This window comes from Neomonachus schauinslandi, chromosome 1, assembly GCF_002201575.2.
Source record: "Neomonachus schauinslandi chromosome 1, ASM220157v2, whole genome shotgun sequence".
Lineage (NCBI taxonomy): Eukaryota > Metazoa > Chordata > Mammalia > Carnivora > Phocidae > Neomonachus > Neomonachus schauinslandi.
In genome coordinates, this window is record NC_058403.1 from 148,165,329 (window position 1) to 148,178,106 (window position 12,778).

The 12,778-nt window shown below is 51.9% G+C and overlaps 1 protein-coding gene across 9 annotated transcripts in view; it reads left to right on the forward strand.

Moving 5' to 3' along the window:
- Positions 1-12,778, forward strand: part of SCN5A (sodium voltage-gated channel alpha subunit 5) — a 78,336-nt gene that overhangs the window by 46,331 nt on the left and 19,227 nt on the right. For 4 of the 9 annotated variants that reach the window (XM_021705867.1, XM_021705869.1, XM_021705870.1 and 1 more), the window contains exons 16-19: positions 2,349-2,789; positions 4,129-4,284; positions 7,061-7,181; positions 8,092-8,246. In XM_021705867.1, coding sequence (XP_021561542.1) covers positions 2,349-2,789; positions 4,129-4,284; positions 7,061-7,181; positions 8,092-8,246 — 873 coding nt within the window. The remainder of the gene's footprint in view (positions 1-2,348; positions 2,790-4,128; positions 4,285-7,060; positions 7,182-8,091; positions 8,247-12,778) is intronic. The other 5 variants (XM_021705872.1, XM_044915989.1, XM_021705868.1 and 2 more) reach the window with 2 other exon arrangements.

The window sequence follows — 12,778 nt, forward strand, 5'->3', positions numbered from 1 at the left end:
TGATCCGACTCTTGCCGGTGTAGGCAGCATAGTCTCCCAATCAGCCATAGAGGGCTTATGGGTCACTCAAGTACAGTGGGCTGCAGGTTGCAGACAGAGCCCTTCCCCAAACCTCCCTGCTTCTCCTCCAATGTGCCCTAACCTTGCAAGGGTGGGCCCAGGCCAAGTTGGGGTCAGGCTCCCTCCAGCCCCACTGGTGGGGCCCAGAGAGGTGGCAGGGCATTGTGCTCAGTGCTAATGGGCTGCACCCCCTTCCATTCCTTGGTCTGCACCCCCTTCCATTGGGCTGCACCCCCTTCCATTCCTCCAACCAGCTGCCCCTCGGGCTGGAGCCTCATTCAGCCCTGGCCCAGTTCCAGGGGCCACCGGACTATGTATTCTAAGGAGGATGCGAGTACACCAGGCTCTCAGCCCAGGGCCAGGCCCGCTGCCCTCATGCACACAGCCCTGTGATTTCCTAGCGGATCTGCCTGAGGATGAGATGATTAGAGGCTGCTGGAGGAGGGAAGCTACCGCAGCCCACGCAGCCCCCTCCCCGGTCGCCTCAAGAATTGGGCCGCTGCCGGGCGTGGGTGGAAACAAGATTGCCACTGAAATGGGAAGTCATGATCAGGCAGGGGCTGGGGAACGGCAGCAGGATTGATGGGCAAAGCACTGGAAGAAGTCAAACCTTGGCAGCAGGCAACAAGGGAGGACCTGGTGTTCTTATGGGGGTGGACAGGGCTGCCCAGGCACCCCCCCTACCCTGCCCCCCAGCCTGGGCCCCAGATACCTGGAGATGAGGCATTGGTGAGGGCAAAGGATCCAGGATGGGCAACTGAGAGCAGAGGCAGGCCAGGCCCGGGCCAGTGTGGCCGAGGCCAGAGGCCAGGCCAGAGGTCAGTGTAGACAGCAGCCCTGAATCACATCATGTGCCCCACCCCCCAGGGATGACATTAAAATGGCTGCCAGGTGTCAAAAGTGATCATCTCCCCATATGGAATGCCAGGCCCTGCTTCTTCACCTTGCCATTCTGTCCTCCTGAACATGTTTGCTTCTTAAACCAAGGGCATGTTTCTGACTGCCTGTGTTCCAACCTTACCACTGCTTTCTTCAGAATTCTCGTCCCTAGCTCTCTGGCAGGCACGAGGTGTGTCCTAGGAGCTTGTGAGGAGAGGGGCCCAGAGTGGGTTTCCAGTGAGAACCGCACACCCGCCATCACACACCTCCCATTCAAGGCAACTCCCTTCTGGGGCTGGCTGGGAGGAGGAGGCACCAAGCCCAAGGTGGGGAGGCGGTGTATCTGGCCTGTCAGCCTGGTGATGCTCCGGAGCCCGTCTGACCCATGGGTGGGAACAAGCCCACCGTCATTTTCATTTACCCTCCACGAGGCTAGGAAGTGGACCCAAGGCCACCCTCTTGTCACTCTGCCAAAGGTCTCTTTCTTAACAAAAGCTAAAGCTTTGCACTTGCAGGATGGTTTAACAACAAGCAGTAGTCCAGAACCATGCAAAGAGAGATGGATTTTGCACACCTCACTTAAGGAGTCTCGGGTCCCTAGCCCCTGATAAATAAGTTCTGTCCTTCTGGCACCCTGCAACCTGAGCCCCTCCCCCGAATCCCAGCAGCTCCAACCCCAGGTCCCTCCTCCCCCTCCCCAGTTGTCTGGTCCATTACCCAGAGCCCATCCCAGCACCCCCCACTGCCTAGATAGTCACCTCTCCATGTCCTGACCCTGCAGTTAGTCCCAGATGCCCGAGGACTGCCCTTGCCCCTTCTCTGCTCCGTCCCCCACGTCCCTTACCTGGAAAGCAGAGTCAGACCTGGGGACACAGCAGGAGCCCTAGATTTACAAGTGCTGAGCCAGCTCAGAGGCCCATCACTACCCCATCCTTCACCAGCAGACGTAGCGGCTCCTTCCCTGGAAAGCCCTCAAGAGCTCTGGATTGCTTCTGGGTGGGATTCTGTCTTGTCCCTGGTGATCCCAGATTGGATCTGACTTCCCAGGGAGCAGCCCTGTGCTCATCCTAACCCCGTTACTTCGAAGGCAAGATCCCATCTGCAGGCTTCATCACTGGATGAACCCATGGTTTTCCCATAGACCCCAGGCCAAGACCCAAGAAATCTGGGGGTGAATGCCCCAACCCAGACTGTATCTGAGCCCTTGGGAAAAGGGACGAGAATAATCTTCCATCTTGTAGCCAAATTCACTATATTCAAGAGAACGGGGGGGTGAGGATGAGGGCTTAGGCCATCAGCAATCCTTAAGGTCAGGTTCCCCGGGCCTCAGTTTCCCCATAATGAACCCGAGGCTCACTGCCCCTAGTATGGTGCCTGCCTCGATGAGCCTGATCCATTGCCTCCCACAGGTCCTGAACCTCTTCCTGGCTCTGCTGCTCAGCTCCTTCAGCGCAGACAACCTCACAGCCCCTGACGATGATGGGGAGATGAACAACCTCCAGCTGGCCCTGGCACGCATTCAGCGCGGCCTGCGCTTCCTCAAGCGGACTACCTGGGACTTCTGCTGTGGGCTCCTACAGCGGCGGCCCCAGAAGCCCGCAGCCCTCCCCGCCCATGGCCAACTGCCCAGCTGCGTTGCCACCTCCAGCCCCCCACTGCCCCCGGAGTCAGAGAAGGCGCCTCTGGCCCGCAAGGAGACACGGTTTGAGGAAGACAAGCGGCCAGGCCAGGGCACCCCCGGGGATACAGAGCATGTGTGTGTGCCCATTGCCGTGGCTGAGTCAGATACGGATGACCAAGAGGAGGATGAGGAGAACAGCCTGGGCACAGAGGAAGAGTCCAGTAAGCAGGTGAGTGCCCCCCCCACATATATGCAAGACCTACTTGTACAGGGCCCAGAGCCATGCTCACCAGGGCTCCCAGCCTTGCTCAGAGAGCGGCTGCCCCTGCCAGACTGCCCCAGCAGGAGTAGGGTGGTGGTAGATGACAGGCCACCCCCAAGAGGCAGCCCAAGGGGGTGCTGAGGCCAGCTGTCAGCCCTCTCTTCCCAACCCAGCCCAGAGGGGACCTTGGAAAGGGCTATTGTCCAACATTCGTCTGATGCTAGCTATGAGCAGCTAATTGTACAGAAAGGGGAACTGAGGCATGGCAAGAGACAGACTTGCTAGAAGTGCCTCACGAACCTACGACAGAGCCAGCACTCCCGCCGACCCCCCCCCCCCCCCCTTTCCCCCCCCCGGGCCCAAAAAGGTGGAATGTCTTGGTGAGGGAGGAGAGCAGTCTCCTGACCTCCTGACTGCCCTTTCCCCTCCTCCCCGGCCCAGGGCTAACTCTGAGATTTAAAAATAAGCATCCCTAAGATGGCAGGTGTCAGAGACAGCACTATCTTATCTCCCAACCTGTTATTTTTAACACTTAGGACCAGAGTCTGGACAAAAGAGACAGTGCCCCCCACCCCCTCAGTTTTCCTGTGGCCTGAGCCAGGCGCAAATGGCTTCTCCTTAGGTCTTTAGGTCAGACAGTGAGTGGTTCTCTGTCTGGTTGGGCCCATCCTGGCTGCTTGCTTTGGGCCTGCACTGGGTGCGTCGGCTGTGAAGAGCCACTGCTCCCCACGTGGGGAATTGAATCTGAGGCTCCATGCTTGCTTCCACATCGTTCTGCCTCCCAGTGGTCCCAGAGGCCGGCTTCCACCCCTTCGGTCAGGCTGTGGGACAGGAACGGTGTAAGTCAGGGGAGCGCTGTGTTGGCGTCGCCAGGACCGCGGCTACCAGTTATCTCCAGGATGCTCCTTTTCCTGCTCCTCTCCTTCTCTTGAGCCTGTTGACTCTGGCTCCCTGGGGCCAGTGTGTGTGTGTGTGTACGCGTGTGTGTATGTGTGCGGAGGAGGACATACACACGGGGTGCTATGGGAACTCATGGGGGAAGTCCGTATGTCCCTCCTAAGTGGAACTGCCAGCACTTGGGAACTGGGCGTTGCAGCCCAGCTGCACCTTTCCAGGGAGCGGAAAGAGGGGGAGATTTAGGCCAGGCTGACCAGGAGCCTCCCAGTGGCCCCCTCCAGGCCCTCGAGGAAGAGAGCTTCGGTAACCTGAGGCCCCATGAAGAGGGGAGGAGGCAGTGTTCCAGTTGCTTAGGCAGGGCCCTGGGAACACTCCAGCCAGGGAGCTCATGGGCTGGGGGTCTCTTCAGCAGGAATCGCAGCCTGTTTCCGGCAGCCCAGAGGCCCTCCCAGAGCCCAGGGCCTGGAGCCAGGTGTCAGAGACCGCCTCCTCTGAGGCCAGTGTGGCTCAGGCAGACTGGCGGCAGCAGCGGAAAGCGGAGCCCCCGGCCCCAGGGTGCAGTGAGGTAACACACACCTTTGTCCCTGAAGCCGGCGGGGCGCTGCACTTGGACTGGAGCCAGGCCGTGAGAGGTCCTGGCACACGCCCGCATTTGCTGGTGGGAGCCATAGCCACGTTCACGGGCAGTGTGGGAGACGAGGGGGGCACGGGGGCCCTGTCCTGACAGGGGAGGGGTGGCATGGGGCCCAGAGCTTCTAGGAAATTCTGGAAGCGGCCAGCCCAGGCCCCTGAGGCAAGACTAACCCCAGCCCTCCATGTGTCCCCCCCCTCCTCACTCAGTTCCCGTGCTTTGGTCCTCTTTGGCAAATGTTTGTCCCGTGAATTACCCCATCCCAGGGGACTTCGGGGCGGGGCAGAGGGGCCCTGAGAACAAGTTCTTGACGCACTGGCCACCAGCTGCTTCTCTCCGGGACTAAGGCAGAGGCCGCAAATGGGAGGCCTACTGTAGAGTTTTGTTCTGGCCACAGAAGGGTTTTAATTTGAATTCGCCACCAACATTTAAAACCTGGTAGCTTTTATGTAAAAAAACAAAAACAAAAACAAAAAATCTGCATTTCTGAAATGCAGAAAAAAAGTGGAAAAAAATGAAAACAAAACAAAACAAAACATTGGAAGAAGAACCACCCCACCGGAGACAAGTGGTAACCGCCTCCTTGACACCGGCTGGAGCTCTCTGGTTTGCCACAGACCCCACTTGCCTAACTTCATTCCACTACCTGCGGGCACTCCACCCCTGTAAGCATTTGAGTCTACAGCCCCTGAGCTAAAGGACTGCAGCGCTGCTGACTACGTCCCCCCACCCTGCACACCCACCCCCACTCATGCCAAGCACCGTGGAAGGTAGAGGCAGGTGTTCAGAGACAGTGCAGCCTGACCCCGGCCCTCAGTCCAGCAGTTGTGACTTGCTCCAACAGAACGTTGCACCTTTTGCCTGGTCCCTTTCGTGGGAGGGGCTCATGGGAGGCTTTGCGATCATCATCAGCTCTGGAACACGAGCGCCTGCGGGAATCTTCATCCTGATGGTGCAGGTCATACTTCTCCCCCCGGAGGGTCTGACACACAGAGGCGTGTGGGAACAGGAAGACGCAGGAGGGGCACAAAGTCACGGCTCTCATACTGGAATGATGACACTTCTTCCTCTCCTCAAATCAGTTCACTCACTCTGTCAAAGGGAGAGAGAGGTGGGCTGGGTTTTCCTGAGAAGGACTCCTCATCTCACCTGCAACCAGATCCTGAGAACTTGCCTCCCACCCAATGCCCCGGGGACTTTATGCAGCTCCAGTATCTGAAAGGCAAAGTAGCACAGAGATCTCCTCTGGCTTGTGCCTTTCCCAGCCCAGCTGCCCAGTGAAGCTGGGGGCAGAAGGATGAGCCCTCAAAGCCACGGGGACCCCAGAAGGGCCAAGGCTCCACCCTGCACCCAGGAGCCATCTCGACTTTCCACCAGCGTCCAGCCCTTCCCCGTCACAAACACCAAAACTAAAGAGGACTTTGAGAAAGCAGCAGAGTGAGTCATGGAAGGAAAGGAAAAGAAGACAGCTTCAGGAGCAGAGGCAGGCCCAGGGACTCAAACCAGCTCATCTCCAAGTGGAGCCTGACGCTGAGTGACCCGGGCGTGCCCGCTTAGCTGGCAGCATAGACAGGATCCGAGGCCACTGAAGGCTTCCCTTCCTTCTCAGAAGGCCCTGCCCCTGCTAATCCTGTCTGTAGAGCGGGCTCCTAGGAGCAGAGCCTGAGACGGGCTTCCTGTGCAGAGGATTTACTGAGGGAGTAAGCTGATAGGGAAGAGCGAGAAGCAGGATGAGGCCAACGAAGAAGCTTCGAAAGGCCAGGTTCTGGGTTCAGGCCTCAGCCTGGTCCAGTGGGGAGCCCTGGAGCATGCGCTGTACATGGCATCGTCCCCCGCCCGCCAGGGGAGGGGTTGGCCTTGTGTCTGCCCACATCAGTGCAACACTGGGTGTCAGCCACCCCGGCTTGGGTTGGAACCCCCAAGCCATTACCGGCCCCGGCCGCTCCCTGGCTCCAGACAGGGCTCTGGAGAAGGGGCCAGCTCAGCAGCCAGCGTTCACAGTGCAGTGGGCCTGCCAGAGGGAACTGGGCCGAGCACCAGCAGTGACCACTTCTGCGCCCCCCGACGCCCGCACCCACACATGACCGACACAGTCACACCACCGCACGCACACACCTCGCTGTAATCAGATTAAGCAAGGTCGGGGTGGCCGAGCCCTGCATGGCCAGGCAGGGCAGTTTCCAGTACCTTCTTGCTTTAACTCCAGACTCTGCCCATCACCCCAGCACTCATGAACTGAGTGAGAAGCGTCGGCTGGGAGGCTGGGCTGTGCTCTGCTCATCTGACCTCCACCCGTCTGTGCCTGTGGTCCTGGTTCTGACTCTGTCCTGGGTGTGGCACGCCTGTTTTGTCCACGTGCGCCAAGCTGCCACCGTGTGTCCTTGTCTGAGTGTGTGTCCGTGTTGCCACCCGTGTCTGTCTGTTTCCAGCTGGATGCATTCCCCATCCCCAGTGCTTTCCCTTCCCCTTGCCCCCAACCCTAGACTCCGGCAGACCAAACCGCAGACTCAGGAGCCCCTGAGGTCCAGCCTCAGTTCAGCCCGGGACAGGTTCCCACCCACCCACCCTGGGCTCACATTTCCAGGTTATGCAGTGGAAAGTAGTCTGGGCACCTCCCCTCAGGGAGCCCCTGGCTGCCCCAGATGCAGGGCTCGAGGCTGGAGGCTTCCACGTGGCCCTCACCCCCCCACACACACACCCCTGCCCACAGACTCACGAGGACAGCTACTCAGAGGGGAGCACAGCAGACATGACCAACACGGCTGACCTCCTGGAGCAGATCCCTGACCTGGGCGAGGATGTCAAGGACCCAGAGGACTGCTTCACTGAAGGTACTGCGCCGAGTGGCCCTTTACCTGAGGTTCTCTCCACCCAGAGGGACAGGAGAACCAGCAGCTCTGTGGGGCCCAGGGCCATGTTGTTCCCCACCCTGACCCCGATGCTTGCCCTCCTTCCCCATTCCTCATGACCCTGGGGGCCCCTCCTTCTACCCAGAACCTGACGACATGCCCGCCCATGGAGTGCTGGGCTGGGCAGCTGGGGGTCAGCCACACGGAAGACCCGTGACTCTGCATTGGTAGGGAGATGGCACACGTGTGTGCCCCCCAGCAGCAGGGGCTCCATCCTCTTCACCTGTGCCCCTGGCACGGTGCCTGCCCTATAGTTGGCCTTCTGTAAATACCCACAGGTGTGACGTGTGCCCATGGTGGTCATCGGCATCTGTAGCTTTTACGAATTGGTGGTGAATATTCGGAAGGCAGCTGGGATAAAATCAGAGTTTGCCCTCACGTGGCATGTCATTTAGGGCTCTCAGTGAGGGCTTTGCCCTTCCCACGGTTCAAAAACTGCAAACATGGAAAAGACCGAGACACGGAGTACCCCAGGAGTTCTGGAATATTTCCCCAGGGGGAGAATTTCCCAGAGGAGCAGAGGGGACACTGGAGCCCAGCCTAGCCCCAGCCTTCCCCCTGCTCAGATCTGCCAGGCCCTTTACCCACTCACTGGATGCCTAGTCCATCCAGCCTTTCCATGGAGTTCCTGCTGAGCGTGGGCCCCTGAGGACAGCACCATGGTGCTCCCTGCTGTCCCATTGCACCTGCCCACCGTGTCACACTATTCACGACTCCATATCATAACCTCTTTCTCTCGGTCACCCCTTCCACCATCCAACCTTTCACAATCAGATGTGGGCATTTGCAGGCGCTGGGCTGGGCCTGACCCCCCCCTCCCCCTCCCCCACAGGTTGTGTCCGGCGCTGTCCCTGCTGCACTGTGGACACCACGCAGGGCCCCGGGAAGGTCTGGTGGCGACTGCGCAAGACGTGCTACCGCATCGTGGAGCACAGCTGGTTCGAGACGTTCATCATCTTCATGATCCTGCTCAGCAGTGGAGCCCTGGTAGCCTCCTGGGGATGCAGGGTTGGGCAGAGGGGTGGAGGAGCGGGGAGGGCAGGGAAAGGAAGTCTCCAGCTGAGAGCGAGGCCAGAAACTGGGGCAGAGCCTCTGCTGCAGATGTGCTTCCCTCGGCCCCCAGAACAGGAGTCAGCTCACAAACTCACACCACCGCCGCATGTGTGGAAATCAGAGCAAGATGGGCTCACAGAGGTCATCGGTCCAGACCCCCGTGTCCCACCAAAGGGGGAGTGATTTGCCCCATTTCACAGTGTCCAGCTGGTGTAGGTTGCAGCCCACCAGCCACCATCCCCCCAAAGCTCTGGTGACACACCCAGTTGCACCTCGCTCCGTTAGGCCCTTTCAGTGCAGTTAACAATGCTGCCTGAGACTCTCCTGGTAGGGCCACTCACTCTGGCTGCTCCGGGGCTAGAGGCCGGGCTACGTAGTTCACATGTTGTCACATTTGATCCCAGCAACAGCCCTTTGTAGAACCATTATGTAACCTGCCGAAGGTCCCGCCACTCGCAAGCGGCCGGTGTGGCACTTGAACCCAGGCAGTCAGATCCCAGAGTCCTTTGTCTTGACCTTCCACTTGTTCAATAGATCTCTTCTCAGCTCTCCTTGTATCTAGTCCTGTGAGTCATGGGGAGCAACAGGAGGAGGAGACCCCAGCCCCGGCCTCAGTGGCTCAAAATCTAGGTGGGGGAACCAGAATCAGTAAGTTTGAGATAGAGATCAGCTCAAGAGGGAATTTTGAGTAAGAGTGGAGTAAATGCCTTCAAGGTCAGGGGAACTGCAACAATCAGGAAGACTCCCTGGAGAGAGCAGGTGAAGCTGGACTGTGGGAGACAAGGAGGTTGGCTGAGACCAGGAGATCAGGGACGCCCTTCAGGAATGCCCCATGGGGCTCACAAGCACCCTATTCTGATCTCTCAGAGTCCTTTCAGGAGGAGATGGGACAGCCCTGGAGAGGGTTCTAGAAGATGCTGGTGAACAGGGAGATGGGTGGTCAAGAAGGCAGAGGAGATAATCACTTGATACCAGGCAAGCAGTTGATACCACTGGGGAGGTGAGAACCCCATGTTTGAGCAACTAACAGGGAATACTTTGAACTCCAGAGCAAGAGAGAAGGGCACTTTGACCCAAGGCTATGTGCCTCCACTCTGTGCCGTCTCCTGGGGTCAGGCCATGGGGAGGCACTGTGGCTGTCACCCCTAAATCTCTGGGCCTCCCATCCTATTCTGTACTGCCCTCCCCTGTTCCAGAGTGGGCCTGGAGCCATGACTTAGAGGCCACATGCTGTTTTACCATTGGCAGCTAAAGCCAAATCTCTGTAGGCTTCAGAGAAGGATGATTTGACAATATGTTAACGAGTTTTGTTTTTAAACAGCCACAAACAAGGGCAGCCAGAGCCATGTAGTCTGAGCTGTGGAGAAAAAACTCAGCCTGGCATAAGTGAGGAGGAGTTTTGGCAAGCAAATGGGGAATCTAATCAGGGTAGACAGCCAAGCACGGTTTAAAAAAAAAAAAAAAACACGTCGATGATATATTGAGAAAAAGAAGTCTGAGTGTGTTATTTAAAGTTATAGACTTGTTTAACAGAAAGCAAACTATATATCCCTTCCAAATTGTTGAAGGGAATTTTCTTTTAAAGAAAACAGAGCTCTTACAGCAGAAGATAGGAGGAAAAGGAAGGAACAAGGAAACATTAAACCAGGAAACAGAAAATAATGTGGCAGAGGCAAAAGCAAATATGTTTTAATAATAATGGTAACTGGATAAAATTCATCTTTTAAAAGGAAAGGACTCTGAATGGATTTAAAACAAAAAACAAAAAACAAAACTTCACCTAGGTGCTCTTAAAGGACAAACCAAAACAGTGTCACTCAGAAATATTAGAAGTAAAGTAATAAGATAGGCAAATGCAAACAATCACAACAAAAATCAGAGTGTTTTGTTTGTTAATATTAAACAAGGTTGAATTCAAAGTAAGAAGCATGAGATAAAGCAGGTCCAAGCTATAATAAAAATAAAACTATTGGGGTGCCTGGATAGCTCAGTCGGTTAAGCATCTGCCTTCGGCTCAGGTCATGATCCCAGGGTCCTGGGATCGAGTCCCACTTTTGGCTCTCTGCTCAGCAGGGAGTCTATTTCTCCCTCTCACCCTCCCTCTGTGCTCTCACACACTCTCTCTCTCAAATAAATAAATTCTTAAAAATAAAACTATTATGAATATATTTTTGCTTGGGATTGCATAGCACTTATATCAAACAAAAACTATTAGGAAAAAAAAGCAGCAGCAGCAACGCAATAGTACAGGGAGATTTTACCACACTTCTATTAGTTCCTGACAAATCACATAGAAAGAACAAGACTATGGGAGATCTAAAATATATATATAGTTCACAAATTTGATCTAGCCTAATAATAAAAACAAGAACATTTAAATAAGCACCCACTATGTGCCAGACCCTATTATAAGTATTTTACAAAGATTAATTCATTTGATTCTCATAATAACCCTAAGAAATAAGTACTGTTATTAAGCCTATTTTACAGATAAGGAAACTGCTAGATATAGCAAAAATAGAAAGATTAAAAAACAACAACAGAAATAATCCTTAGAAGTGTAAAAGTCATTCTTAAACTGTGGCTCAAACGGAAAATAGTTTGGTGGTAGGTTAATGGGTGCTCATTATATTAGTAAGTAAGCAAATAAATAAAAAGGCTACTTGTGGACCAACGATGACAATGTGTTGTAAGTCAAAGATTATAATTCAACCAATTCTGTCCACTTGAGATCTAGAAAAATAAGAAAAGAAAATTAGAGGTAGAGAAAAAAAAACTAGCTGGGGGGATAAAAAACTAAAAAATAATAATATTGAGAGTACTGCTTGTAGGATGCAGCCAAAGCTGTTATAAGAGGAAAATACATAGGGGCATCTGGGTGGCTCAGTCAGTTAAACATCCCACTCTTGATCTCAACTCAAGTCTTGATCTCAGGGTCGTGAATTCAAGCCCCGTGTTGGGTTCCACACTGGACATGAAGACTACTTTAAAAAAAAAAATAGTAAGAGGAAAATTCATAAACACTTCTATTATTAAATAGAAAGAAGGTGAACTAATTAAACTCAAAAAATTACAAATGTAGCAACAAAATAATCTTAAGGACAATAAGGAAATAATGAGTAAAATTTTTAAAACAAATTAATCAATTAGAAATAAGTAATAAAACTGATACGAAATTCCAAAGCTGATTCCTTGAAAAATTAAAACAATAAAATAGATAAACCAGTAGCTAATCTGATCTGTCACATCTCCAAGGATGGGTTCTTTTGCATTCCTAAGGAAGAAAATAATTCCAGTCCTGTTTAAAATATTCTAGTGTATGAAGAAACACAGAAAATCTACACATCATTTTCATGCAAGCTAAATAATGCTGATTTTTAAAACCTCAAGTATACCAATAATAAAACCATAGGTTCGTTTTTGTACTCCATATTTATGAATAGTGTTGCAAGAATCCTAAATCCATGCAAATAAGAACCAATGATATATTTTAAAAATTAAATAAGCATTTAATATATATTCTAAAATGGCAGAATGGTGCCATACTAGGAAATCTATGTATACGAATAGGACAGAGATGAAAAAACATACAGTTATCTCAATGAATGCCTGATTTTTAAAACTCTAGCAAGAATAAAAATAAAATATATTTCCTTAATTTAGTGAAAAATGTGTTCTCAGATTAACTTCTTTTATCATCATTAGTAGTAAAACACTTGAAACATTTTTGTGAAAGTCAGGAGTAAGAAAAGGATGATTTAACTCCTTTTTAGCTGTTGTTCCATTATTGAATAATGATCTTAAAATACTAACCACTGTAATTAACCAAGAAAGATAAACTTACAAAGTAAAAATTGGAAAATAGAAGAATTGAAGTTAATAGAGTCAAGTATAAAATCAGTTAAAATAATAGAAATAAATATAAATGTAACATTACTTGTAGATAATGATTGCTTGAAAAATTTTAAAACCTATTAAAAATATTATGTGGCCAGTTATAAAATAAATACCTGAAGAATTGTTGTTATGGTTGTTTTATTCAACAGAAAGCGTTTAGTCATAAGTAACATTTCTGGAATAGTCCTTATTTGCCGGACACTGTAAGCACAAAGTAACTGGGAATAAATATGACATGAGATGTGTAAGAGGTACATGCAAAAAACGCTAAAACTTTGCTAAGCACTGTGAAAGAAGACAGACCAATAAATATACTATAAAGGTACTCTAGTCTTGGGTAGGAAGACGCCTATGAGATCCTAATGCAGTTAATAAATTCAATGCAATTACAATAAATTTGCAACATTTTTAAAGGGAATTTGACAAAACATTGCTAAATTTTATCTTGAAAATTACTAAAAATGGCCAGGAGAATTCATATGATAGTAATTCAGGAATAGAGAGCAGTAAAATCACACAGAGAGGTCCAGTAGATTTAATAAAGTATAAAAATGTAGTTTAGATGATAA